Below are 27,718 nucleotides of genomic sequence, written 5' to 3' on the forward strand. Positions count from 1 at the left end.
TCTGCTGTTTGCCGCTCGCGAGCGTCCAATAGGACCTCTCCAATCTACCCGTCAGGCTCAATTTCCAGGCCCGAGCCTGGCCCGACGGCACGTTCAGGCCCAGCCTGGCCCGGGATTTTGGCCGGGATGCCCATGGCCAGGTATGACCTCGCCTAGTGGTTCCCCGGCGGCCGCGCCCGCGCCAGCTGCCGCTTCCGGCGGTAGCCTGCAACTCCCTCGTCGCCCAACCACACGTGCCCGACTCGCGGCCAGTAGATCTGGCGGCCGCCGCGGAGCTAGTCGAGTAGTCCGTGGGCAGAACAGAATGCGCGCCATTCCTGGCCGTGGGAAGGTCGCCGCGGTTAAGGACAACTCCGGAAGTTTGAGGGCCTGAAAGTGGCCAGCAGCCCTTCCTCTTCGGCCGCTGGCGCTCCGCGCTCTCCCCTGGGCACGGATGCATGCTCCAGTACGCGCAGCTCCGTCTCGCCTGATACAGCTGCGTCACGGTGAGCTCCGAAGTTTGAAGGCTACATTTCCTTTGTGCTTGTAGCGGGGCGTAGGACGATTTTGTGCTATTTTTTCGGTTGCTCTTTTGTTGCAAAGCGAAATCTGTATATACTGCAATGTGTTCTGGGGTCGCAGATTGAAAATTGCAAAGGAGCAAGGTGGTGTTGATTCCCAAACCTGCCAATCTCACAGAATCATCCAGGGGGGAAGCTTACAATACACATAATTTTATCCTCTGGCTGTGCATACATATACATAGTTCTGCATATTTGGTGAAGTAGGAGAAGCAATAGACGTTAAGACTGCAGTCGGTGCCTTTTTCTTTTCTATGAGAAATCCACATGACCACATGTCCAGATTATTTGAGGGGATGTTTCATTATGCCTGGATGAATATGCTGTTGACCGATTGTCAGGGCCGCGCTGTTGAATTACCGAGTCCACGCAACAATTTCTACCAGGTGAGCATGCTGGGAACACGCTGGACCGTGAGGTATGTAGCACTCTATACTCTGAAGTCTCGAATTGGTTTGCTACATGATCAAACAAATTATGTAATTTACAGTATGGTGATCCTTCAAAATTCACTTCCAGTAGTGTGATAACAAGTAGTTAGTCATCGTTGCATATGGCTGGTCTCGTAGGTTCTGACAAAGGGCAGCATCACACTATGAGAATGCGGTTATGTATTCTGATGCCCATTGCGCTCAGTAAGTCGGTATGAAGTGTAGAAATACATGAGCACTTCCGTGTTTTCATTACAATGCAACTAAACAAAGATAGAAAAACCAACACTGTTATTTCCTTTTTCTCAAACTACCATGCTTTTCTGTTATTCTGCAAATTGTGTCTAAGAACACATATTTTTCATTTGCACTCAACAATTTTGATAATCGTACATGTATGGAAATAGTACTATCTGGTGAATGTTAATGCTATTCTCAGCTTTGAATAAGCTATCGATTTTTTTTTCTGCACTAGACCTGACTTTAGTTCCAAATCAACATTGCAAATCTAAATTCAAACTTATTGCACAGTAATAGGATATGATTAAACCTTTTTTTTGCCCCAAGATTTTGATTAGAGAAGTCAATTCTCGCAGGCATTGGTGAGTCACCAATACCATAGATGAGGGTGCATCTCTTGAAGCCGAATGTAATGACAAATCGCAGAGTATACTCTATGCAAAGGATTGCCACCAGGAGGCTGCTTGGAGCCTGTGACAATGGCATAATTTCAGGGAGCATCCTTCTGGGTGGGAGAATGCCCTTCGAGTTAGTGTTCTGGACCCCACGTCTTGCCCATTCAATATTTCATCAGATGTCATAACAGATGTTGGATTTTCATTGTTCAGTTCTGTTTGTTTGCTTTTGCTGATAGCCCTTCTGATGCTTCAGGGAACTGTTCTGAATAGTAGGCGAATGTTCTTGCTAAATTTACCAGGATTTCTTGGATAGCGCTGATCTTGCAGCATCAAATATGCTATGTGCGTACCCTTGGGCTTTTGAAGCACCTACGCTAGCTGTAAATAATGCTCTTTCTGAATGATAAGTCGTTTGCTTGCCAGCTTAATAATGCGTAGAGTTTTCTCAATCCTATTGCTGCTTCGCGTGTACAGTAGAATTGTTTTCCTAACTTTTTCAGATGCATTTTTTCTCTCTATCAGATGTATTGTGTGCTATCTGCTTTCTTTTATGCAGAGGTATCTGCATTGTGTTATTTTCTTTCTTTGTTTTCGAATTATCTGCCTTCTGCAACATAGGAACTTGCTGTTTCTGACGTCAGTTGCTCATCAGGTCCTAGTTGGGTTGCGGCGTCCAACTGTCACTAAGAACGAAAGTAAATTTAAAAGGATATCTTTTTCCTGAAAAGGGAATACCCCGCCTCTTGAAGACTTGGGAGTGATGCACACAGGTACAAATTTAACAGAGAAATATTCAAGCAAATAACAAATCATATCTACTGTATCTGGTGTGCCCCCCAAAAATAGCAAAATAAATTTCTTTCTAATTTTACTTTTTACAAGTGCAGGCAGCTTTTGATTTTGCTGCAGGCTAGTTAAAAGTTACTCCTCCTTTTCTTCTTTGAATGGATACAAGTTACTCTGGTACGGCCTACACATAGCCAGGATGTTAGCTCCTTTGCTAGTTTATTATCCTCCTGTGGATCAAGCCAGGCTGCTAACGTAACTGAGAATTCATCCAACACTGCAGCCTTGGAAAGCAGAAACTTCGCAAGCATCTTTTCGAGAGGCAGTCCTCTGTAGTTGGTAATATTGATTCTTCTCAGACTGCGATCCAAGCATCTGACGTCCATATGCCACAGACTGGGGGGTATCAAGGTACTATCCTTGACGCCATTGTTGATGGCATTGTCCTTGGGCTCCATATCTAGTTCGCCATCTGGCTCAGTCTCTGGTTCACCATCTGCCTCGTTATCTGGCTCGATCTCTGATTCGCCACCTGACTCGGTCTCTGTTTCAGCATCTGAATCGGTATCTTGATCGGTATATGTTTCGTCATCTATATTGGCATCTGTTTTGCCATCCGGATAGGTACCATATTCGCCATCTGAATAGGTACCATATTCGCCATCTGAATCGGTGTCCGACAGATCAATCTCTGATTCGGCATCAGACAAATCGTATGCCATCTTATCATATGGACCCAGAAGGAACAGCGACAGCACTTGCAGGTTCTTGGCGTTGAGAAGCAAGGCGGCCACCGACCGGACAGCATGATCAGTGGGCAATCTGCCCTGGAGGCTCAGCTCCGTGAGGTTGTCTAGTCCACGCAAGACTCTTGTGAGCAGGCTGCTGTAGTAGGCCATTGATGGGTGCAAGGAAAGTTCAAGATATCTCAGGCGTCTGCACCCCCTAATGAGCTTCGTGACCGGAGCAACTTCCGACGGTCCTTTGCTGGAGAGGTCCTCGCAGATTCCAATCCTCAGCGCCTCGACTGCCAATAAGTTTGGGACCGCGATAAAGGACGACCCGCGAGGAGGGAGGCCGCCTCTGTAGTGCAGCGAGTTCAGGCAGGTGGTGTGCAGCTCGACGCCCGTGGCATTGTGGCAGCAGATCAAGGCGAAGCTGTGCAGGCAGGGCTGGGCACCGTGATCTCCTTGATGTCCGGGCACTCCTCCAGCGTCAGGCTGGCAAGGCGCGGGCAGCTCGAGAGCAGCCGCTGCAGCATCCCGCCGCCGTCCACGATCCTCCCGAGGCAGAGCGTCTCCAGCGACGCCATGTCGACGCTCCCCGGCAGGTCGAGCGTCCAGCTCGTCAGGCGCAGGCGGCGGAGCGTGCGGCAGCGGAAGATCATACGCTGGGTCTTGGCGTACACCTTACTCTCGCTTCGCTCGAATTCGCGTAACGGGCAGAGCGGCTGCGTGCGGGGTCCCCAGTTACCCTTGTACCTGAGCTTGACGTCGAGGTCCTCCACGCCGGAGGTGACGGCGGAGGCGATCCACTGGTCGAGCTGGTCGCGCGAGGGGTTGAGGACGCCGCTGAGACGGAGGGCGCGGATCGGCGTCTCCGCCCCCTTGCTGAGGATCGCGCACGCCACCTTTTGGTCGAAGCAGATCTTGAGTCTCTCGTAGTCCCGGTCGCCCGTCTTGGTGTCGACGAGGTCGATGACGGGGACGGCCTCGTGGACGTCGCGCCACCGCCGGGAGAGCGCGCTCGTGCGCACGGCCTCGTCGGACCGGAGGTGGCAGAGGACGCGCTGCAGCGCATTGTCGGGGAGAGCGCTCAGCCTGTCTTGCCCCTCGCTGTGCGACGGCGCCATCGTCGTCGTCGAGATTCAATCAAGAAGATCAGAAGCGGCCCGTGCGCTTTTATGTCACGCTTCCGACTTCCGATCCCTCCTCGACCTCTTAACCGAGTTGTAATCTACTCCGCCGCTGGAGATCATAGTCGGTTCATAGTCGGTCACAAGACTAGGGTCCACGCACATAAACCCTGGAGAAACCGTCGTTATATATAGTAGTGGACTGCATGCCAAGCCAGATCGACGGCTAGATTGCCGGATCGGATCCAAACAATCCTGCGGCCAGATCGATATGGCCTCGTCGCCGCCGCCGCCGGGGAGCAGGGATCGCCTGAGCGACCTCCCGGACTTCCTGCTGGGCCACGTCCTCTCCTTCCTCCCGAACAAGGAGGCCGGCCGCGCCGCGGGGCTGTCCCGGCGGTGGCGCGACATCTTCTGCAACGTGCACACCATCTCGTTCGCCGAGACTCAGGGCGAGAGGGCCAACGACTGGAGCTCCGACTACTACGAGGCCGAGGAGAAGAAGAGCGGCAGCGCGGTGCTCCTCGACGGCGTCTGCTCCGCGCTCCTCTGCCGCCGCCGGACCGCCGGGCAGCACGTGCCGCTGCGCAGCCTCCGCTTCGCCTTCGACAGCTGCCACCACTGGGACTTCGTGCACGTCGACCAGTGGCTCTCCTACGTGCTGCGGCATAGCAACCAGGAGCTCCACCTCGACCTGCGCTTCCAGATCGGCCCGATCTGTCGCCGCAAAGATGACGAGGGCGACCACAACGGCCGCGAGGAAGGGGTGGTGGACAGCGGCACGGACAACTCCGACGAGGAGGACGAGTGTGACAAGATGAGTAGGCTGTGGACATATGTGCTCCCAAGAAGGCTCTTCACCTGCACGGTCATACGGACGCTATGTGTTGCCTCTTGCCGGCTGAAACTGCCGGCGGCCGTCAACCTGCCGCTCCTCGAGACCTTGAGCATCACGGCTCCCCACTACGACGGTGGGAGAAGCATCCAGCGGCTGATCTCCAGCTGCCCCCGCCTCATCGACCTAACGCTGGAAGCTATCTACCGCCTGAAGAGACTATCCGTCCTCGACAAACGCCTCCGCAGATTCACCCTCCGCTGCTGTCACAACTTGAAGTCTGTTGACATCGACGCATCGGAGCTGAGGTCGCTGGACTACTGTGGCACGGTGCCCGCCGAGTCGCTCTTGTCCTTGCACGGCTTGCGGGGAGTCCCTTCGTGCACGGTCGACTTCTGCATAGCGCTCTCTCAGGAGGCGGAGTTTACCAGGTTCAGAGGGTTTATGGAGAAAATACCTGATGCCAAGTACCTGCATTTGCACAACCGAAGCCTAGAGAGCAGGTTCTTCTTGGGGTTCCCCTCGTTCTCTAGCCTGACGCGGCTCGTGCTGCAAGGGCCCCTTGATAGTTGCGGCATTGTCGTATCAGTGGGTAGAATCCTGGAGCAGACCCCGAACCTGGAGATTCTGTCGCTGTGCATGGAAGAGCGCGTTAAGGACACCGAAGATCAATATGGCACCATGGGCGAGGAATATGAGGATGATGTTGTGGAGAAGGAGATGGATGCGGTGAGCGATGATTTGTTTGTAGCTCCCGACGAGTTCATGGTTCCTGATGAGGCAAGCTTCTCGATGCCGTGTCTGCGGCACCGAGTGAAGGAGATCAACATGGTGCACTACGTGGGCGACGAGACACAGAGGATGATGGCCAGGCTGTTGTTCCGCAACGCGCTTGTGCTTGAGAGGATGTGTGTCGTCCTCGTGAAGGGGACGTTCGAGTTGCAGTCTAAGCTCAAGAATGAGATTGATAGCTGGGTAGTGGCCGATGTAGAAAAGATTTTCCTGTGATCTTCCGTCACGTAATCTCAAAATAATCTTGCCGTGACATGATTAGTTTCGTGCCATGTTAGGTTTTGCCAAAACATTGTAGCTTCTACACGCATAGAAGCAATATGCAATATGCAAAGGAGATGTAAAGAACAGAAGCAATACAAAGGTCATTGTTTATATAGATTATAAATGAGTTGGTCTTCTGCTCGAAACTGTAAGCTGTTTTACAGTTTGGCCAGTCAAATGTTTGTAAGTTTGACAATCACTATGGAAGCATTCTACCAACATTAATTTATTACATGAAATTGGTATTACTGGCTCTATTATAAAATATTTGTGCGATAGTAAAAATATAGATGACTCCCAACACATTGCTGCAGGGACATCCGCATACAAAATGTTGTAAATATTTATTTCACAATGTAAAACTGAATCATTGAAGTTTGCAATTAATTCATTTCAATTAAGTTTTCATGACTTAAAAGAGAGATGGGCTCAACTGATATTGTATTAATTATTAAAATGGTAAAATGATGGGTGCAATTGCAATACATGAAGAAGTTGATCAACACTGGCAAAAACGTAACCAAAATTGTGTTCATATTTGTTTTTTGTCAAACGAAACAGCTTCCTCGGTCATTCATCACAAAATTTACATATGTACGTACAATGGAAGACATGACGCACATACATCCTTGATAGATGAATATGATATTGGCTCATGAGGGTACGATTGTAGGGCATGAGAACCTAAAGTTGTACATCTCCAATTACTATAAGAAACTTTTTGGGGCCCCGAAGATAATTTTGTGCCGCTTGATGAGCTCGCAGTTGGGGACATACCTCAGCTCAACACAGATGAAAATGAGATTTTGTCTGCCCTGTTTACTGAGAAAGAGGTGTTTGACGCGGTAACACAAATGAAACGGAATAAGTCTCCTAGACCTAATGGATTTCCAGCAGATTTTTACAAGAAATGTTGCCATATCATTAAGAGATATCTTATGTCTATGTTCCATGACTTGTTCAACGGACATCTACAGTTTTTTCGCCTAAACTTTGGAACAATAACGTTGTTGCCAAAGAAGAAGGAGGCTATGCGCATTGAGCAGTTCAGACCGATATGTCTACTCAATGTGAGTTTCAAAATCTTCACCAAGGTTGGCATGAATAGGTTGATGTGGATTGCCAACCAACTCAGACTGCTTTCATGCCAGGGAGACACATCCTAGACGGGGTTGTTGTCTTACATGAAACTCTACACAAAATCCATTCAAAGAAACTGTATGGGTTATCTTCAAAGTAAATTTCGAGAAAGCATATGATAAGGTCAAATGGCCCTTCCTCCAACAGGCCTTACTCATGAAGGGGTTCGACGAGGCCTGTACGAAACAAGTGGACTCCTTCATTCAAAAAGGTGGTGTTAGTGAATGATACGTCTCCAACGTATCTATAATTTTTTATTGTTTCATGTTGTTATATTATCAATCTTAGATATTTTATATTCATCTACTAGCAACTTTATATCATTTCTTGGGACTAACTACATAGTGCCCAGTGCCAGTTGCTGTTTTCTGCTTGTTTTTTTACTTTGTAGAATATCAATACCAAACAAAGTCCAAATGCCACGAAAATTTTTGGAGTTTTTTTTTTCTGGACAGAAGACACCAGGGAGCCAAAGAAGTGCACGGGAGGAGGCCCATGGGGCCCACTAGGCACCACGGCGCGTTAGAAGGCCCATGCGCGCCCTGGTGGGTAGTGGGCACAAGAACAACACTATAGAGCTGCTATTGTAGCCGCTACAAAGCTTCGTTTCAGAGTAGAGAAGATATGCCAGGGATATATAATAGAACTAGAAATTATCCACTTTCCATGCAATATTATCCCCAAAATACTCTAGTAGGAATATCATCATTTTCCTTTGTAAATGTATACATTATAACAGAGCACAAATAAATCATGCAATTTCATATGAAAGCAGAAGATCACTTAAAACTATATTAGTCTAGAGAAGATACATTTAAAACTATATCGAAGCTACCTTTCAACTTTTTATAGAAATATCAATGATTTTAGAAATAATGTTTTCTTATTTTCTTGTTACCTTTATTCCTTCAATCAATTTTTGAATTAATGAAACTGGCGATGTGGGGCTAAAGTTTCCAGTTTTTTTTTTGAGAAACTGCTTTTTTTAGGGGTAAACCAAGTTTTATTGATCAAAATTCACACACAGTGGAATACATATCGTGGGTTTGGCCTAGCCACTTTAGAGAAACTGCTAAAGTTTCCAGGTACAGCTTACCCCACTAGTAGCAGGCCGCCGCCCGGCTGGATATATATGGATCAAGCCCACAGAAAATACTACCCAGTGACGGCCCAGGTTATACGTCAAGTTCGGCCCGGCACCCATCGCGCTCCAGTGAACGAGACGGACACGGACATCGTCTGTCTTCTGCTTCTACCGGGGAAACGCGACGGCCGCCGAGATCCGCGCCGCGAAGCCTCGCCGCCGCGTTCGACGAGGGAGCCAGTGCACGCAAGCATAGCGGGATCCGGGGATGTTTGGAATGCGCGCCAGCGGCGCGGCAACGCTGCGGGTGGTGGGGCGGGCGCGCACCTCCACGACGACCCGGGCGATGCCGCCGTCCCGGCGCTCCTCGACCCCCGCTTCGACGGCGAAAAGTTCGACGCGCCTAAGCACCTTCTCGCCCTCATCTCTCCACGCAGGTGCGGCTAGCGTTCCCCTCTTCTCCTCTCCTCTCATCTGAGTATCTGACGCGGCGGATTCCGTCTTAGGTCTTGATTCTAGCTGTGAGTAATACTAGTCGAACACAATCTGATTTTAGCTGCGAGTAATCCTAGTTGAACAGACATGAAGCGTTTGCATGCAGGCAAACTATTTTGTGAGGAAGTCTGAAACCTACACAATGCTTCTCCAGTGAAAAACTTCCGTCTGCGACCAGCATAGTGCACGGAGTGAAAAAATCCACAAGATTAAATCATGCCTGTGGGTAATCCTAGTCCTATTCCTTCCTGAACAGACTTGCAGCGCGTTTGGTTGATGATTTTTCCGCCGTCTTCCGATTACACCGGCTTAGGAATACGTTACCTGTGTTTGTTTGAGTCAGACCGGTTTCGGGTCCCCTGTAATCGGAAAAGGTTCTTCGTAAAAGCAAAAACAGCAGATACCCCATGGCATGGAATAACGCCGTTCGTCCGGTATCGATCCCCTCTCTCTATTCTCTGCTCGCGCGATCTTTTCTTCACCACGAGCACCGATCGAGTAGCAGCCTGCAGGACCGGAGATTTTCCTCCCCTTCAAAAACAACACCGGATCTCCATTCGCTGCCGTGAGTCGTCGCCGTAAGCAGCGCGCCAGCGATCTCCCTCCGCCGTGAGCAGCGCCGCTGATCTCCGCCACGGGCAGCAGCGCGGCCGATTTCCTTTCTCTACCGTGAGCAGCGGCGCCACCATGAACAGCTAGCGCTCTCTGATTTGGCCGCAAGTCATCCCCAGCAGCCGATCATCTTCTACAAGACCGCCGGCGGCAGACCACGGTTTCCTTTTCCGTTGCTTGAACCAAACACATCGTGTAATCGCTCAGTCTGTGATCTAATACAGCGTATTCTCATTACAGTATTGAATACATTACCTGCGTCCAACCAAACGCGTCGTTGATGTTTTGCACTCGGAGGTTACAAATTAGAATGTGATGTTGCAATTTTGTTGTCTGAAAAAGTCTGAACCACATGCATTGTTTCTCTAGCGAATAAACCGTGCCTGTCGCCAGTATAGTATAGAGAGTAAGCGTCGAGCTTTGTTTTGTGTGTGTGTGTATGTGTGTGCACGGGAGGCTGGTGCTGTCTGTGGCTATGGCTAACTACTAAGTATTCATTAAGGTGATATGGTAAAGATAGCTTACATGACAAGATTTAAGCAGTGCACCGTGCTTGCATGTTGTGTCCAATAATATAGTAGGTTAGCATATTATGTCGTTTATCTACCACCGATATAAAATCTCTTTTGCTGAAGATAATCACACCATGAAATCCTGGACACTTATATCAAAACTCAGCCATTCATGTCAACAGAAAGAGAGAAACGTGATGTCTTTCCCCAAAATAGTATTATTATATGAAGAGAAGCATAAATGCATAACTGACAATGTACAATGGTTTGCTAACTACTATGATGAGTTGTTTGGAGCGCTGCATCATCTCCTGAACATTACAATTTTGTTAATTCAGTATGTACAGAAGGCAAGAGCTTCAGAGATGTGGTCAACGGATCACCCCCCCCGTGTTCCCCTGTCTGACGGGTCGCTGTGGACCCGTGTGTCGATGCCAATTTTCAGGGACACAAACATCAGAAAGGACAACATGAGGCTGCTTATCTTCTCAGGAACGGCCAATCCTTCGCCCACCCAGGTCGGTTCGATCTTCCTTGAAATGGAATACATCAAGCAGCAAGCTACTTTTTATAAATCCTTCCATGTCAAATTGAATGATTTGTCACTCAATGCCACTCTAAGCTGTATTTGTTTTTCTCTTCGTGTCTTGTGACAGGAAATAGCAAGCTACATCGGTCTAGAACTTGGGGAGATTAACATAAAAGTTTGCTGATGGCGAAATATACGTTCAGTTGCAAGAAAGTGCAAGGGGATGCCATGTGTTCCTTATGCAGCCATCATGTCCTCCAGCCTCATGGAGCTACTCATCATGATTGATGCGTCTAGAAGAGCATCTGCTAAGAATATTACTGCAGTTATCCCTTATTTCGGTTATGCCAGGGCTGACAGGAAGGTAATATTTTTTAAATGTGATTTCTTATTTTAATGACAAAACGTAAGCCTACACCATAGACTTGTTAGTTGTCACAGCACACCTGTGCTTTTACAATTGCTGTATAACCAAGCTTTCCGAGGTCAAATAAAATCACCCCCATATGTGAATGTTTTTTAATATTCATATAAATGTGGAGAATTGAAAGTCAATGCTGAATAGTGCGGCATATTCTATTACCATGAGGAGCATGTTGTTCTGGCAGGATAATACATGATCAGAAGAAACTCAGTCTTACTATAGATTTCTGGCATGTCATCCTAATATTTACGGAAAAAATCATCACCAAATCTAACATAAGCTCTTTTTCTTTTACTTCGCTGCTTTTTCAGTCTCAAGGTCGTGAATCTATGGTTGCAAAACTTGTAGCTAATATGATTACGGAAGGTGGTGCAGACCGTGTCCTTGTTTGTGATCTTCATTGAAGTCAGGCCACGGGATATTTTGACATCCCAGTAGATCATGTTTATGGCTAGGTACTTACTGATACACGTTGCTTCAGTTGATCAAGTACTTCAAAACTGGCATGTGATATCTATCATTCATAACTGTTTCTGTCTTTGCCACATTGATCTGTCAAGCCGGTGATTCTTGATTACCTCGCCAGCAAAACAATTTGTTCAAATGACTTGGTGGTGGTGTCGCCTGATGTTGGATGCATTGCCAGAGCACGCGCTTTTGCCAAAAAGCAGATGCACCTCTAACAATTGTAGACAAAAGAAGGCATGGACACAACTTTGCCGAGGCAAGTAGTATTATAGCTGGATGAATGGGCGCGAGTGGAAGAACGGCTTAACCTGTTTTACATTCTTGTCCACAGTGGGTATATGAGCAGCTAACTAGGATGCATAGTAAGAAAATACTCATTGAGTCTCTTTTGTAGTTGTTTACGGTTTAGCCACTGCTAGTCAATCTGCTGGAAATGTATATTGCATATGGAGATGTGATGTTTTACATGGTGCATGCTAGTTTTTTTTCCGTGCTTTTATGTGATCAGTTCTGTCAGATTAAACAAGCACAACTTGTCATGTGCATTTATTGCAGGTAATGAATCTGATTGGAGATGTTAAGAGGAAAAGTGTTTGTTATGATGGATGATATGATTGATACAGCAGGTAAGTTATCCCATTTAAGTTGTAGGAAACATAATTCTAAGATTGACCATCTTACAGAGGGGCAGTTGAGCCATGATTTAAACAATGATTAAACGCAGAAACTAAATATTATATAGTTAGTTAATTTTATTTAATAAGGTGTGGATACAAGTCATATGACTTGCAATATAGTTTAAACCTGGAAACATGCTGAAGTGCTCCACATTCATGTTTGACAACTGAGAAAGTAAATTACAACATCTTGTTGCATACCAAAAGTAGCTACCTTTTGACAATCTTTGCTTCTGAATATGAATATCCAAGACTATCACAATTAAATTAGGAACTATTGCCAAAGGAGATGAGCTGCTGCACCAAGGAGCAAGAGAAGTCTATGCGTGCTGTACACATGCTGCTTAGGTACACTGTTTTTTATGCCCATTCCAAGATTTGTCTAGGAAGTATGCTAGATTAATTACTGAACCTGCTTTGCTACGGGAAAGGCCCATCACCGCACTATATGCCTAGTTACAGACTTGTTCCATGGAGCTGAGAGTTTGATGGAACTAAAGTCTACACCAATTCGTGCAAGCAATTTAGAAAGTGCGCAGTGTGCTCGTATAGTCAAACATTGTATGTCGAATCTAAACTACAAATCTAGATGGATATAGTAACTTTAATAGAATTCAGTGGTGAAAATGACCAAATCGTTGATGCTATGCAAAATTTGGTTTAAACTCATTTGTGGCATTAGATTCGCGTCATGGAAATGTGAACCCAAAGTGCAAACCTTCAATAGAGATTGGAATAATTATGCTGCCTTGCTGCAATTTCTGTTCATTAGAAAAGGCAGAGATGCAATCATTGAACTTGAATTTGAATCATATGTTTTATTCTGTTATTCTGTGTTAACATGTTTAGCTCTGATTTCTTACAAGTGTGTTTCACATCCCCTTTTTAGCCCACCTGCCATCAAGAGATTATCAAATGGTTTGTTTCAAGAAGTAATCATCACAAACACTATCCCTTTGAAGAAGCATTGAAGACTTTGTTGAGCGAGGCAAGCAACCTACTTTGATCATGTTGAGCCCGTATTTGCATTACACACTTAAAATTATTTTGCATGCATAAAGTATTGTTTACTAGTATTGCTATGCTAAGTAAATTAGCTAGGGTTTAGCTATGCTCTATGTGCTTGATATTGACACCCCCTTTGACATTCTTAATACCCCTCCTTTCTAACCAGCGGACTACATACCCACTGGTCACAAATAAATGTGGGTCATAGGTGCAAGTTTAATAGTGCTTGCCATGCAAGTCATATAAATCCTAGGACTTGGGAAGAATCTTAGCACATTACCCCAATATGGGACGAGACTGAGCTTAGTACCTTGGTCTGTCTAGTGTAGAGCCCTCGCTAGGTGGATACCCTATACACCGTGACGAGTGTGGACAAATATCAATCATGGGAAACTATGTACCATCAGGTGGACTCTGTACTTGCATCGTTCTTGAGAAAAGTTTTGTTCAATTGTTCAAGGCGTATAGACCTATCACCAAGAGACCTTCAAGATGCAAAGGCTTGCATCTTCAATTGTACAAAGTGCAACTTAGTCAGAGTTTCTCCTTTCTCAAGCTTAAGCCTTTCTCTAGACCAAACATATCTCAAGAAACCCAGCCTAGCTATCAAGGGTGTGATAGCATGGACTTATATCAATGTACTTATGGAATTGCAAGAGGACCCGTTAAGCACCAACAACTTTTGATTGGAATGAAGCCCTACATGAGATTGTGATTTTGTGAGTCAATCATGTGGTGATGTAGAAGTGATGTTGAGGAGATAATAGTCAAAGATGTACGGTGGATTATGAGATTTTAGGGCTAGCAGGTGAGCATGACGATTATTATATTGATGGATAACATATCTTTAATTAATCTTAAAAAAATTAGATTTAGTTTGGTGATTGTGATCTTGAAGCAAATTTCACGGCGGATTATGATATTTCATGTGGATTTAGTTAGGTGATTGTTATCTTGAGGAGATAGTTAAAAATGTTCGATGCATTGTGAGATTTTAGAGCTAGTAGGTGAGCATGATGATTATTATATTGTTGGATAAACATATATTTAATTAATTCGTGAACAATTTGGCTTTAGTTAGGTGATTGTGATCTTTAACTAAATTTCATGGTGATTATGGGATTTTAGTCTACTACGTGAGCATGGTGATTATTCTATTGTTGAATAACGAATCTTCAATTAATATTACAATAATGTATTTTGTAAAGTGATTGTGATTTTGAACCAAATTTTACGGAGCATTATGAGATTTTAGGTGGATTTAGTTACGTGATTGTGCTCTTGAGGAGATAGTCAAAGATGTTTGGTGGATTATGAGATTTTAGGGCTAGTCGGTGAGCATGATGACTATTATATTTGTGGATAAATAAATCTTTTATTAATATTGAAGCAATATAAATTTAGTTTGATGCTTGTGATTTTGAACCAAATTTCATGGTGGATTATGATATCTTAGCCTGGATTTAGTTAGGTGACTGTCGTCTTGAGAAGATGGTCAAAGATGTTTGGTGGATTATGAGATAAGTAGTCTAGTATGAGCATGGCTATATTATATTGGTTGATAAACATATCTTCCATTAATCTTGGAACAATTTGGATTTAGTTAGGTGATTGTCATCTTGAAGCAAATTTGACGATGGATTATGAGTTTTTGTGGCTCTACTTAGTTGATTGTGATCTTGTGGAGATAGTCAAAGATTTTTGGTGGATTATGAGATTTTAGGTCTAGTATGAGCATGACCACTATTATATTGATGAATAAACATATTTTCAATTAATCTTGGATTAATTTGGATTTTATAGGATTTGGATCTTGAAGAAAATTCGACGATGAATTATGGATTTAATTAGGTGCTTGTGATCTTGAGGAGATAGTAAAAAATGTTCGATGGATTATGAGATTTTAGGTCTAGTACTTGAGAATGGTGATTATTTTATTGGTGGATAAACAGATCTTCAATTAATCTTGGAACACTTTAGATTTAGTTAGGTGATTGTGATTTTGAACCAAATTTCACAATGGATTATGATATCTTAGCCTGGATTTAATTAGGTGATTGTCATCATGAGAAGATAGTCAAATATGGTCCATGGATGATGAGATTTTAGATATGGTATGGGCATTTCTACTACTGTATGAATAAATAAACATATCTTCAGTTAATCTTGGAACAATTTGGATTTATTTAGGTGATTGTCATCTTGAAGCAAATTTGATGATAGATTATGAGGTTTTGATGGATTTAATTAGGTGATTGTGATCTTGAGTAGATAGACAGAGATGTTCGGTGGATTATGAGGTTCACATGACTACTACTATATTGGTTGATAAACATATTTTTAATTAATCATGATTTTTTTGGATTTAGTTAGGTGATTGTGATCTTGAAGCAAATTTGATGATGGATTATATGTTTTTGATAAATTTAATTATGTGATTGTGATTTTGAGGACATGTTAAAAAATCTTTGGTGGATTATGAGATTTTAGGTCTAGTATGTGAGAATGCTTGATTATATTGGTGGATAAACAGATTTTCAATTAATTTTGAAACACTATGGATTTAGTTAAGAGTGGGAGCCAGATAGACAAGACTCCCAAGGAGATGATGATAATGCATTAGATTAGACAAAGGTTCACCATCAGCAGCACGGAGGTGAACATTGAGCTCCATGGAAGTCTCAACAGTGTGCTCATCAGTAAGAGCAACAAGAGCAAGAAGATCTTTGAATATTAATTTTGAGCAAGAAGAGACCCGAAACTCAAGAAAGTAGCAAAGAGGGCCAACATCAGACATAAGAAACTCCTTACTAAGACGTGTTGTCATCACAAAGGGAATATACTCAGGGTCTTTGCCGGTGATGAACATATAGAAGAAGGCTGCTACGAAGAGCAGAAAGGTGGACAAACAACGTAGGATCATGAGCACTCGCTGAAAACCAGCGGCAACCACCCTAGAGGCAAAACACTCAAACTAGGCGCAAGGGGCTTGCTTAAAGACATAGAGAGAGCGATGAAGACAACGAAGCATGTCGTCAGGAGCAGAATACCCAGATGATGGTTGCATGTAAACCTCCTCATGCAGCTCACCATCAAGTCGAGACAGACCCGTGGCCAATAGAGGCCACAACAAGAAGTGTGCGAGCAGTGGTCATATGGTTTGCACGAGCAAAAAGTCTCATTGTAATCAGGACTCATAATCAGGACCATACTCTTGCTGAAAGCTACGAGCCACAAGATGAGAACGCTCAAGAGAACTATCAGAGTGAGTCATAACATTGTAGACCCACCAAGTGATGGGACGAACATGAGGAAGTGAAACAATATCCCACTTGTCGATGCGCTCAAGAGCAACAATCTCCTCTGCTATTGCAAGGTGCCACTTCGTATGAACATCACGATAAGAAGTCGGCTCAAGAACAACAACGCCAACGCTTGGAAGACCAAGGCGGTCAACAGGCGGAAGCGGACGAGGAAGCAAGCCATATGTAGGCCGAGGCGGGGAAGATGGCACATCAGTAGACGCATCCACAACATGCGGATGATGTGTATAAAAGTGAGGAAAAGATGGAAGAATACGAGCTGGAATCATCGGGATAAACTAATGTGATGGAGACAAGGAAGCCACCGGTGATGATGGTGTAGAATCCTGTGATAAGCGAGGTGAGGAAATCATAGGAGATGATGGCGTTGGATCTACAATAATTGGAGAAGCAGGAGCAGTACGCTGAATGGATAAGGGCTTAACATGAGTGATAAGAGTGTCGGGAAAATTGGAAAGAGTCCACTGAAAAGGTCGAGGAAGATGGACGTGGGTAGTAGGGAAGACTCATCAAAAGTCATATCTCGAGAAATAGGCATCCGGCGACCAACATGATCCCAATAGTGATATCTCTTATGCTCATCGTTGTATCCTAATAAGACACATGCAACGGACTGAGTAGTCAGTTTGGTGCGTTCACGTGGGCCAAGGACATAGCAAACGTAACCAAACAATCGAAGCGCTGAATAATCAGGAAACGATCAAATACATGCTCGAAAGTCATGCTACCCTGCAGAGCAGTGGATTTGGATTGTTGAAGGTTTATGAGATAGATGGAAGTGGAGACAGACTCGGCTCAAAAGTGCGATGGAAGAGAGGCAGTGACCATCAATGGACGAGCCGTCTCAAGAAGGTGACGATGCTTGCACTCAGCCACACCATTCTGAGCATGTGCACCTGCATAAGAGAACCGAATGCAAGAGTACCCTGCTCAGCAAGGATTCCACGCAACAACTTGGGAGATATACTCTCCACCATAGTCATCATAGAACACACAAATAGGTGTAGATAACTGAGTATGAACCATGGCAGGAAAACGCTTATAGATAAGACCTCACTACGAGAAGAAATAAAGTATATCCAGGTGTGTCGAGAGAAGTCACTAGTGATGACCTCCTTTCGAGGCAAAGGGAGATGGACCCCTGACATCAGAGTGAACAAGGTCGAAAGGACGCTGAAACACTATCTCGCTATGAGTATAAGGTAATTGGACATTTTTACATAGCCGACAACCTTGATGGTTTAGAGACATCATCGGAGACGAATCCAAGAAGACCACGTCAAACTAAGGATGAGAGATCACAACTTCACAAGTGACCCAAGGCGATGATGCCACTACTGAAAATAGTTGGTAGACGAGGCAACCGAGGTAGAGACTGGCGGCGATGGCAACAGAGGGACTTGATCCAGCATCCCACGTGCCTGTGCACTCTCCGTACCCTGCCAATCCCGATTGGTGTTCTTCTCCTGTTTGCGGGTTGTGGGTCACGCACTTGATTAAGCACCCCAGGTTCTCCTACTGTGCGCCCTTGGCCCCGGCTTTAGGTAGCGCCTGTCCTCGGCTCGTCCCGTGCATAATCCGGTATGCACCGACTGTCCGAGCTCCTGCTCACCATTGGTGGTGCTCGAGCGTGTGGTTATGGTGTCACACAATAAGGGAACATGGGATGTGGGATTGAGACAGCACCCATAGCAACCCGTAGGAAGGCAAAGGATGCCCATCCAGACTGGCAGAGAACGAAGCTAGACACAAAGGTGGATGTTGACTTCATAGGAGTCTCAATAGTGCGCTCATCAGTAAGAGCAGCACGAGCAAGATCTCAAGGAAGTAGCAAAGAGGACCAAGATCATACATAAGTTCACTATGACGAGCCTTCACAAAGATAATGTACTTAGAGTCATCGCTAGTGATGATTGACATGCAGAAGTGTTCGACTACAAGTTGAATGGTGGACCGAAATTAAGTGTAGGAAATAAAGAAGCCATTAGAGGTAGAAGAAACCTCAATCTCAAGGAAGTAGCGAAGAGGACCAAGATAATACATAAGAAATTCACTATGATGATCCTTCACAAAGGTAATGTACTTTGAGTCGTCGCCAGTGATGATCGACATGTAGAAGTGTTCGACCACAAGTTGAATGGTGGACCAAAAAAGTAGGATCATGAGCACTCGCCAAAAACTAGCCGCAATCACCATATTGATGGATAAACATATCTTTCCTTAATTTTAGAACAATTTTGATTTAGTTAGGTGATTGTCACCTTGATGCAAATTTGACGATGGATTATGAGTTTTTGGTGGATCTACTTAGGTGATTGTGATCATGTGGAGATAGTCAAAGCTGTTCGGAGGATTATGAAGTTTTGGGTCTAGTATGAGTTGGTGGATAATCATATTTTCAGTTAATCTTGAAATAATTTGAATTTAGGTAGGTGATTGTGATCTTGAAGCAAATTTGCCAGTGGATTTAGTTAGGCGATTGTGATCTTGAGGAGATAGTCAAATATGTTTGGTGGATTATGAGATTTTTGGTCTAGTATGAGCATGCCTACTATTTATGTTGGTGGATAAACATATCTTTAATTAATGTTGAAAAAGAACTTCGATTTAGTTTGGTGATTATCATCTTGAAACAAATTTGACAATGGTTTATGAGTTTTTAGTGGATTTAGTTAGGTCGCTGTGATTTTGAGGAGATAGTCAAAGATGTTCAGTGGATTATGAGATTTTAGGGTTTGTATGAGCATGACTACTTTTATGTTGGTCGATAAACATATCTTCAATTAATATTGGAACAACTTGGATTTAGTTAGGTGATTATCATCTTGAAGCAAATTTGATGATGGTTTATGAGTTTTTAGTGGATTTAGTTAGGTCTTTGTGGTTTTGAGAAGATATTCAAAGAGGTTCGGTGGATTATGTGTTTTTGGTGGATTTAGTTTGGTGATTGTGATCTTGAGGAGATAGTTAAAGATGTTCGGTGGATTATGAGATTTTAAGTCTAGTATGAGCATGGCTATATTATATTGGTTGATTAACATATCTTTCGTTAATCGTGGAACAATCTGGATTTTAGTTAGGTGATTGTCATCTTGAAGCAAATTTGACGATGGATTATGAGTTTTTAGTCAAAGATGTTCTGTGGATTATGAGATTTTAGGTCTAGTGAGCATCACTACAATTATGAGCCTGTTTGGGACTGCTCTGCTCCTTAGAATTCAGCTCCGCTCCGAAAAACATAAGCCAAACGGGATAGCTCCACGATATGCCGCTCCGCAAGAAAACTAGAATATGGGGTACAACTCCTAGTTTTTATGAAGCTCTTCAGGGGGTGCTTCAGAAAACTCTAGAAGCTGGAGTTGGGTGGAAATTACCCACCACTACCACTAGTAAGTGGATACCCCTTTGTCGTTTGTCCCCCCTCAACCAATCAAGTAGACCCTTTCCACCAAATTTCCCATTCTTGAAGCTGGAGCTAGATGGAAGCCAAACATTCTCTTTGGTAGTGCTACAACTTCTGGATGAAACTGCTCCAAAGTGAATTTAGTGGAGCAAAACTGATTTTGGTGAAGTGGAGCATTCCCAAACAGGCCCTATATTGGTGGATAAACATATTTTCAATAATCTTGGAATAATTAGGATTTAGTCATGTGATTTTGATCTTGAAACAAATTTGACAATGTATCATGAGTTTTTGATGGATTTAATTAGGTGATTGTGATCTTGAGGAGATATTCGAAAATGTTCGGCGAATTATGAGATTTTAGGTCTAGTACGTGAGAATGGTGATTATTGTATTGGTGGATAAACAGATCTTCAATAAATCTTGGAGCACTTTGGATTTAGTTAGGTGATTGTGATTTTTAAACCAAATTTCACGATGGATTATGATATCTTAGCCTAGATTTAGTTAGGTGATTCTCATCTTGAGAAGATAATCAAAGTTGTTCCATGAATAATGTGATCTTAGTTATAATATAAGCATGTCTGCTATTATATGAATAAGTAAAACATATCTTCAGTTAATCTTGGGACAATTTGGATTTATTTAGATGATTGCCATCTTGAAGCAAATTTGATGATGGATTATGAGGTTTTGATGGATTTAGTTAGGTGATTGTGATGTCGAGTAGATAGACAAAGATGTTCGGTGGATTATGAGGTTTTAGGACTAGCATGAGCTTGACTAGTACTATAGTGGTTGATAAACATACTTTCAATTAATCTTGGATTTTTTGGATTTAGTAAAGTGATTGTGATCTTGAAGCAAATTTGACGATGGATTATGAGTTTTGATGGATTTAAGTACATGGTTGTGATTTTGAGGAGATGGTCAAAAATGTTCGGTGGATTATGAGATTTTAGGTCTAGTACATGAGAATGGTGATTATTTTGGTGGATAAACAGATTTTCAATTAATTTTGGAACACTTTGGATTTAGTTAAGAGATAGTCAAAGATATTTGGTGGATTATGAGTTTTTGGTGGATTTAGTTCGGTGATTGTGATCTTTAGGAGATAGTTAAAGATGTTCGATGGATTATGAGATTATAAGTCTAGTATGAGCATGGCTTATATTATATGGGTTGATAAACATATCTTTTGTTATTCTTGGAACAATTTGGATTTAGTTAGGTGATTGTCATCTTTAAGAAAATTTGACGATGGATTATGAGTTTTTGGTGGATCTACTTAGATGATTGTAATCCTAAGGAGATAGTCAAAGATGTTAGGTGGATTATGAGATTTTAGGTCTAGTATGAGCGTGACTACTATTATATTGGTGGATAAACATATTTTCAATTAATCTTGAAATAATTTGGATTTACTTACGTGATTTTGATCTTGGAGCAAATTCGACGATAGATTATGAGTTTTTGATGGACTTAATTAGGTGATTGTGATCTTGAGGAGATAGTAAAAAATGTTTGGTGGATTATGAGATTTGATTATTTTGTTGGAGGATAAACAGTTTTTGAGATTTGATTTAATTAATCCTGAAACAATTTGGATTTAGTTAGGTGAATGTGATCTCGAACCCAATTTCATGGTGGATTATGAGATTTTGGATTTAATACGTGAGAATGACGATTATTATATTGGTGGATAAACATATCTCCAGTTAATCTTGGAACGTTTTGATTTAGTTAGGACATTGTGATCTTTAAGCAAATTTGTTAGTGAATTATGATATTTTAGGTGGATTTAGTTACGTGATTGTGATCTTGGGGAGATAGTCAAAGATGGTTGATGGATTATGACATTTTAGGTCTAGTATGAGCATGACTACTATTTTATTGGTGGATAAACATATATTCAAATAATTTGGATCATTTTGGATTTAGTGAGGTGATTGATCTTGAAGCAAATTTGATGATGGATTATAAGTTTTTGGTGGATTTAGTTAGGTGATTGTGGTCTGGAGGAGTTGTCTAAAATATTCTGTGGACAATGAGATTGTAGGTCTAGTACGTGAGCATTGTGATTATTATATTGATGGATAAACATAACTTAAATTAATCTTGGAACACTTTGGATTTAGTTAGGTGATTGTGTTCGGTGGATTATGAGATTTTAGGTCTAGTACTTGAGCATGGTGATCATTATATTGGTGGATAGACAAATCTTCAATTAATTTTGGAACACATTGGTTTTAGTTACGTGATTGTAATCTTGAAGCAGATTTATCGGTGAATGAGATTTTAGGTGGATTTAGTTAGGTGATTGTGATCATGAGAAGATAGTCAAAGATGTTTAGTAGATTATGAGATTTTAAGCCTATTAGGTGAGCATGGTGATTATTATATTACCGAATAAACAAATCTTCAAGCAATTTTGCAACAATTTATATTCAGTTAGGTGCTTGTGATTTTGAAGAAAAATGCACGGTGAATTACAAAATTTTAGGTTGATTTAGGTAGGTGATTATAATCTTGAGAAGATGTTAGGTGGATTATGAGTTTTTAGGGCTAATAGGTGAGCATGATGATTATTGTATTATTGGATAAACAAATATTTAGTTAATCTTGGAACAATTTAGATTTTGTTAGGTGATTGTGATCTTCAACTAAATTTCATGGTGGATTATAAGATTGTAGGTGGATTTAATTAGGTGATTGTGCTATTGAGCAGACAGCCAAAGATGTTTGGTGTATTATGTGATTTTAGGTTAGTATGGGCACACCTACTTTTATATTGGTAGATTAACATATCTTCAATAAATCTTGGAAGAATTTGGATTTACTTATGTGATTGTGATCTTGAAGAAAATTTGACGACGAATTACGTGTTTTTGGTGGATTTAGTTTGTAGATTGTGATCTTGAGGAGATAGTTAAAGATCTTCGGTGGATTATGAGATTTTAAGTCTAGTATGAGCATGGCTACTATTATATTGGTGGATAAACATATTTTTTAGTTAATCTTGAAATAATTTGGATTTAGTTAGGTGATTTTGATCTTGAAGCAAATTTTATGATGGATTATGAGTTTTTGATTGATTTTATTAGTTGATTGTGATGTTGAGGAGATAGTAAAAAATGTTTGGTGGATTATGAGATTTGATTATTTATTGGTGGATAAACAGTTTTTTAATTAATTTTTGAGGAATTTGGATTTAGTTAGGTGATTATGATATTGGACCCAATTTCACGATGGATTATGAGATTTTAGCTGGATTCAGTTAGGTAATTGTGGTCTTGAGGAGATAGTCAAAGATGTTTGGTGGATTATGAGATTTTAGGCCTACACCTAGTTTCAATGGATATGCTGGCGACCTTCAGCATTGACCTCGCTTCCGGCTTATGCTGACGTCCCAGTTGTGAGATTCTGAGCACTTCAAAGCCGCCTTGGCAAAGCACCATCGTTGCGGAAGGTCCCGTATTGAGAACACGATACAGCGTTATGTGAAGTCCAAGGCTGATTGGTGGACAAATGTCATGAGCGTATCTGGCGTGGTGCTACAGTTGGCAAGACAGTCTGCCGCCAAAATCTTGTAAGGTTAACTCATTTGTGGCTGAAGGCAGAACAAGAGAGGCAACACAACTACTTGAAAGATGGGCCATATGTGACACCTGAAGAAGCAGTTGCTATTTATCCAACTATTTCCCGTGCACATCTTTGGCACAAGGTCCATGAAAGTGTTGCTATGGATCTTTGCCAACTTCTGGGTCAGGAGTTGGCTGCGCTGGAGATTGAGATAGTACAGAAGGAGACAATACATCCAAGGAAGAGTTGCAAGATGAACAGTTCATGCGCAGATGTCCTTTTTGCTGCACATAGGTGGCAGATGTCCAAACCAAGCTTAGTTTTTGAGTCAAAGGATGTCTTCAATCAGAAAGCCAGTAACAAGCACTGGATTGATGTGCAACCAAGATGGAGAGACTACGATTCACATGACATAGAACGTTACGCAAGAGCAAAATTTATGGACTACACGGCAGATAATTTGTCCATCTACCGTTTTTTGACTGGTATGATTTTGAGTGTCCATTGACTGTCAATTTCTTGCCTTGCCTGAGTCTTTTGTGCTTAATGTTGATTAATATTTCTTGCAGGGGTGATGATTGGACTTGATCTACTCCCTCCGTTCCATATTACTTGTCGCTGATTTAGTACAACAGCGACGAGTAATATGGAACGGAGGGAGTAGCTTATAATTTGCTCTCTGCTTTTGGTAATTGGTTCCCCGGGTCAAAGCCCCTCCTTCAGCAAGCAGTGAACAAGATCATGAAGGTAATAACCATGCTAACTGTAACAAATCTAGTTATTCTCTATTGTAGTAAAAAAATGTCTTGTTTAATACAGTAAATGACATGCTTGTTTATTTTCTCTTGTGACAGTCAAATCCTGCTCTGTATGTGCCGAGGGAGAGAATAGGAAAGGGTCTTCAGTTGTATTCATCTGAACCCACCGCCCACCGAGCCATATCCGTCTTCACAGAACTACAGTACGGAGAGATATTCAGCAATCAAATCATATGGTTTGTGGATGACACAAATGTCTATCGAGTTACCATTCACAAAACCGAGGGTAACCTGACGGCCAAACCAATCAATGGTGTTATCTTTATTTTCAATCCAAGAACTGGTCAACCAACTATTTCTGAAGGTTTGTTCCCTTTGTTTTGCTTTTGGCTCTAGTTTTCTTGCAATTATGGCATACTGCGCAGTAACTTGGAAGACTTGAATGAAAATGCATTATAATCTGCAGGTCATCCACACAAGTGTATGGGCAGGACAAAGCAAATTATTGTGACAAGGAAGGGTATGTTGAATCCCTTGGAAGTCAATGCATGTTATACAAAATTTAATCTTTTCAACTCACACTGCACTGTGCATACAAATTTGTTATTGTTGGTTCTTTTGTTTCTTGCACATTTTACAAGTGTTATTTTTTTTGCCTGGGATAGTTTCAGTGCCGAATTGTTGGTTCTGTTGTTTTTGGCACATTCTGGTAGTATAGTCCATTTTTGCCTGTGAGCCAGTGTCTCTACTGAACTGTATTCTGTAGTTTCTTTCTTGCAGAGTCTCATATACTGAACTGTTTGTTCTGTTGTTCCCTGCAGGATTTGGCATGACATGCTAAATTTTTGGAGAAGAACAAGGCGTGGCATGGTGAAAAGTCCATCATTTTGACCTGCCGGTGAACATCATGGGTCAGTGGTTATGTTTGTGAGAAGAGAAAAACCTATCGTGGTCAGTGGTTATCACTTTTCAAACTGAATCGTTATTGTCAAGTGGATGGTTTGCTTGGTGTTATCATCCTTGTCTGGTTGATTCTTTATGATTTGTGCTGCTTTGTTGAAGCTTGTTGTGTTATGTTCATCTGGTTGCTCTTCTTAAGATTGGAGCACTTGCAGATTTCTGTTGCTAGATTAAGTTTACTATGTCGGTCAGTGTTTGGTTATATATGTTTTTGTCAGTCAGTTTTGTGCCAGAGAGCAAATCAGTTGTTCTGGACCTGGTCAAACCTCAGCTATTTCTTGAGCCAGTTCTGGGATGGTGACCCCTTGAGGAGTCTGGTCAAAGCAAGCCAGCAGCATGAACATTACTACTGTAACCATCTTTGCACTGACGATGATGGCTCACCTGTTGGATCATATCAATATGAGCCTCCTGATCTTATGCACAACCCTTCACGACACATGACTGGCTTTGCTGTTCCTAGTCTCGTTGCGTCCGTCCGTCCCATGGAAATCAACACCTGACAGCAATAGTAGTGGATGTTTCTTCTTCCTTGTGACTAGAGTTGTTTTGACAGTAACTCTGATTATGAGGTAATGAATGGTTTCACATCATTATATATCTTGTGAGCGCCTCAAAGCATTGGTTTGTCAATATATTACTATTAGGCATGCAAATGTACCAGATTAAGTAAGGGAAAGGAAGGCAACGGACCTCAAAATTATGCTGAAAAATCTGTGTTGGTCCCAAGCAAAACGTTGTACAAAAATGCAGTAGAAGTTGCGGGCATGTCAAACAAGTGATTTTATTTGATTTGCAGCAAAAGACTGGAAGGAATTGTTCGTGGAGAACTTGGAATAAGTGATGGTAACTAAGAATTATATCACGCTAAAAAAATGAAGAATTATATCAGTAACTGTAATTGTCCTGGGATGATAAGCAGTTGCACTGTCGCCTCAGCTATTGTTTCTGTTTCCGTGAAGCATTTTAATATTCACATTCAAAATTCAGATATATAATTACGCTGCAGAGACTGTCTTCTCAGTTTCGGAATGCAAGCAGTGTAGCTAGCCCACTGAAATCTAGAAGCATTTTAATATCAATGTAGCTTATTTTTGTGTGTGCTGTATTAGTGCACTGTGACTTAAATAAGAATTTGGGGAAATATTGTTACGCTCCTAGTAAACTTGTGTACTTTCTGTTAATAATCTCGAGAAAGTTCGTTCGTTTTCTGGTTAATCATGGCAGTGTCGTCCATGTTCACCGTCAGTTTGCTCGTAACTGTGTACTACATCCATTTTAGCGATAAGTAATCCCGAGCGGAGGAAGTAGTTAATTTTTCGCCCACATCTAGTAGAAGATCGATGCCCCATGCTGGCCATCCGAGTAAAATTTTTTTGGAGTCTGCTATTTGCTCCATGCTGGCAAGAATTGTATCACGTTGCCCCTTGTTTTCTGAAATTTTCCCAATGACACGAGTTTCTTGTTGGTAATTCAATAAAACAATCCATTATTATGTGACCTGATTTCATAGAGGGAATGAGGATCACTTTATTTCCTAACAAATAGTAACAATTACAGTGAGTTTTTTGTGTGTTGTCCAGGCGCAGGCATCATTGGGCCAGCAGTCTGAAGGTAGAGGAAGGTGCATAGCAGCATATGATCCATCCTGTACGAGCAATGGAGAGGAAATCTATAGCAATGGAAGGTACCCCACTAAACCCACATATCCCACTTAATAATATGTTGGTTTTGACAGGCATCCCACGCCAGAGACCTGACGTCGCCGGCAGATCACCTTTACCTCGTGATCGAATATTCTCATGGCCGTGGAGGAGAGGCGGGTGAAAATGAACAAAACTGTCCCTTAACTAAAACTTCAACACAAAATGACCCGAATCTGAATTTTTTTCACGAAATGGCCCCTTTTGCATGGCGCTCGGGGCTAGGGCGTCATGCAAAAGAGGGCCATTTCATGAAATATTTTCAAATTGAGGTCATTTTATGTTGAAGTTTCATATAAGGGTCAGTTTTGTTCATTTTCACAAGAGGCGGCGAGCGGAGAAGGCCGAGGAGGGGCTGAGGACGGTCATGTAGCTTAGCTGCTGGGGCCCACACTAGGAGTACTAGTAGCTAGGGGTGTTGGAGTTCGTTGCAGCTTGTGCTTATGTTATGTGACAATCCCCACATGATCGGTTGTAAAGATACCATGATGATGACGATGATGAAAATTTCGGCTATGAGTTTACATCACCCTCCTTGTTCACGTGCTTCTCTGACTAGTTTCCGAACAAAAGGCCAAAGGTCAATCTTTATCAAGAGAGGTAGAAAAAAGACCGGAGTTAGAGAGGGAGAGTAACTCAGCAAAGCAAGCAGAGAGCAGCTTGGGCCACCTGCACAAAACAGCCCAACTCTGAACAAAGGATGGAGCGGGGGAAAACAGAAGAGGAGTATGATCTCTATACACCCGGCTGCCCTCCAACATCTCACTCACATCTTCTCCGATCATTTCGAACACCTCCAGGTCATTGCAAATGGTGGCCGTTAGAGATTATGGCGTCGCGTTCCTTCCAGCCAAATTCTTCTTGTCTGATTATTTTCTG

General features: G+C 42.6%; 2 protein-coding genes, 1 long non-coding RNA gene and 1 pseudogene across 3 annotated transcripts; 3 read left to right on the plus strand and 1 right to left on the minus strand.

The window, feature by feature from the left end:
• The first annotated feature begins 413 nt into the window (after nucleotides 1-413).
• On the plus strand, nucleotides 414-2,078 carry LOC147986954 (uncharacterized). The gene is made up of 3 exons (XR_015617478.1): nucleotides 414-485; nucleotides 902-978; nucleotides 1,588-2,078. It is a non-coding gene; the product is annotated as an uncharacterized LOC147986954 (long non-coding RNA).
• A 465-nt stretch (nucleotides 2,079-2,543) lies between these two features.
• LOC147986955 (F-box/LRR-repeat protein At2g42730-like) lies at nucleotides 2,544-4,267 on the minus strand (annotated as a pseudogene).
• A 249-nt stretch (nucleotides 4,268-4,516) lies between these two features.
• LOC147986956 (F-box/LRR-repeat protein At4g14103-like) lies at nucleotides 4,517-6,157 on the plus strand. Its single transcript, XM_087545018.1, has one exon. It carries the CDS (start codon nucleotides 4,542-4,544, stop codon nucleotides 6,111-6,113), a length of 1,572 nt encoding a protein of 523 aa, XP_087401144.1. The 5' UTR covers nucleotides 4,517-4,541; the 3' UTR covers nucleotides 6,114-6,157.
• A 2,365-nt stretch (nucleotides 6,158-8,522) lies between these two features.
• LOC125539891 (pre-mRNA-processing-splicing factor 8A-like) lies at nucleotides 8,523-27,455 on the plus strand. Its single transcript, XM_087545019.1, has 13 exons — nucleotides 8,523-8,822; nucleotides 10,343-10,522; nucleotides 10,661-10,897; nucleotides 11,269-11,412; nucleotides 11,981-12,051; nucleotides 12,355-12,450; nucleotides 12,992-23,903; nucleotides 23,988-24,032; nucleotides 24,080-24,165; nucleotides 24,273-24,540; nucleotides 24,643-24,696; nucleotides 24,998-25,708; nucleotides 26,720-27,455. The coding sequence occupies exons 7-12, from the start codon at nucleotides 23,579-23,581 to the stop codon at nucleotides 25,015-25,017; spliced, it is 798 nt and encodes a 265-aa protein (XP_087401145.1). The 5' UTR covers nucleotides 8,523-8,822; nucleotides 10,343-10,522; nucleotides 10,661-10,897; nucleotides 11,269-11,412; nucleotides 11,981-12,051; nucleotides 12,355-12,450; nucleotides 12,992-23,578; the 3' UTR covers nucleotides 25,018-25,708; nucleotides 26,720-27,455.
• The last annotated feature ends 263 nt before the right edge of the window (nucleotides 27,456-27,718 follow it).

The sequence above is a fragment of the Triticum urartu genome, chromosome 2A, assembly GCF_056163025.1.
Source record: "Triticum urartu cultivar PI428250 chromosome 2A, HENAU_Tu73, whole genome shotgun sequence".
Lineage (NCBI taxonomy): Eukaryota > Viridiplantae > Streptophyta > Magnoliopsida > Poales > Poaceae > Triticum > Triticum urartu.

Bases quoted from the DNA above. Each gene is read 5' to 3' on its own strand.
- LOC147986956 (XM_087545018.1), top strand. From the start codon at position 4,542: ATGGCCTCGTCGCCGCCGCCGCCGGGGAGCAGGGATCGCCTGAGCGAC.
- LOC125539891 (XM_087545019.1), top strand. From the start codon at position 23,579: ATGGATCTTTGCCAACTTCTGGGTCAGGAGTTGGCTGCGCTGGAGATT. The intron at 23,904-23,987 runs GTATGATTTTGA...TATTTCTTGCAG, and splicing joins CATCTACCGTTTTTTGACTG to GGGTGATGATTGGACTTGAT. The intron at 24,033-24,079 runs GTCGCTGATTTA...GAACGGAGGGAG, and splicing joins CCCTCCGTTCCATATTACTT to TAGCTTATAATTTGCTCTCT.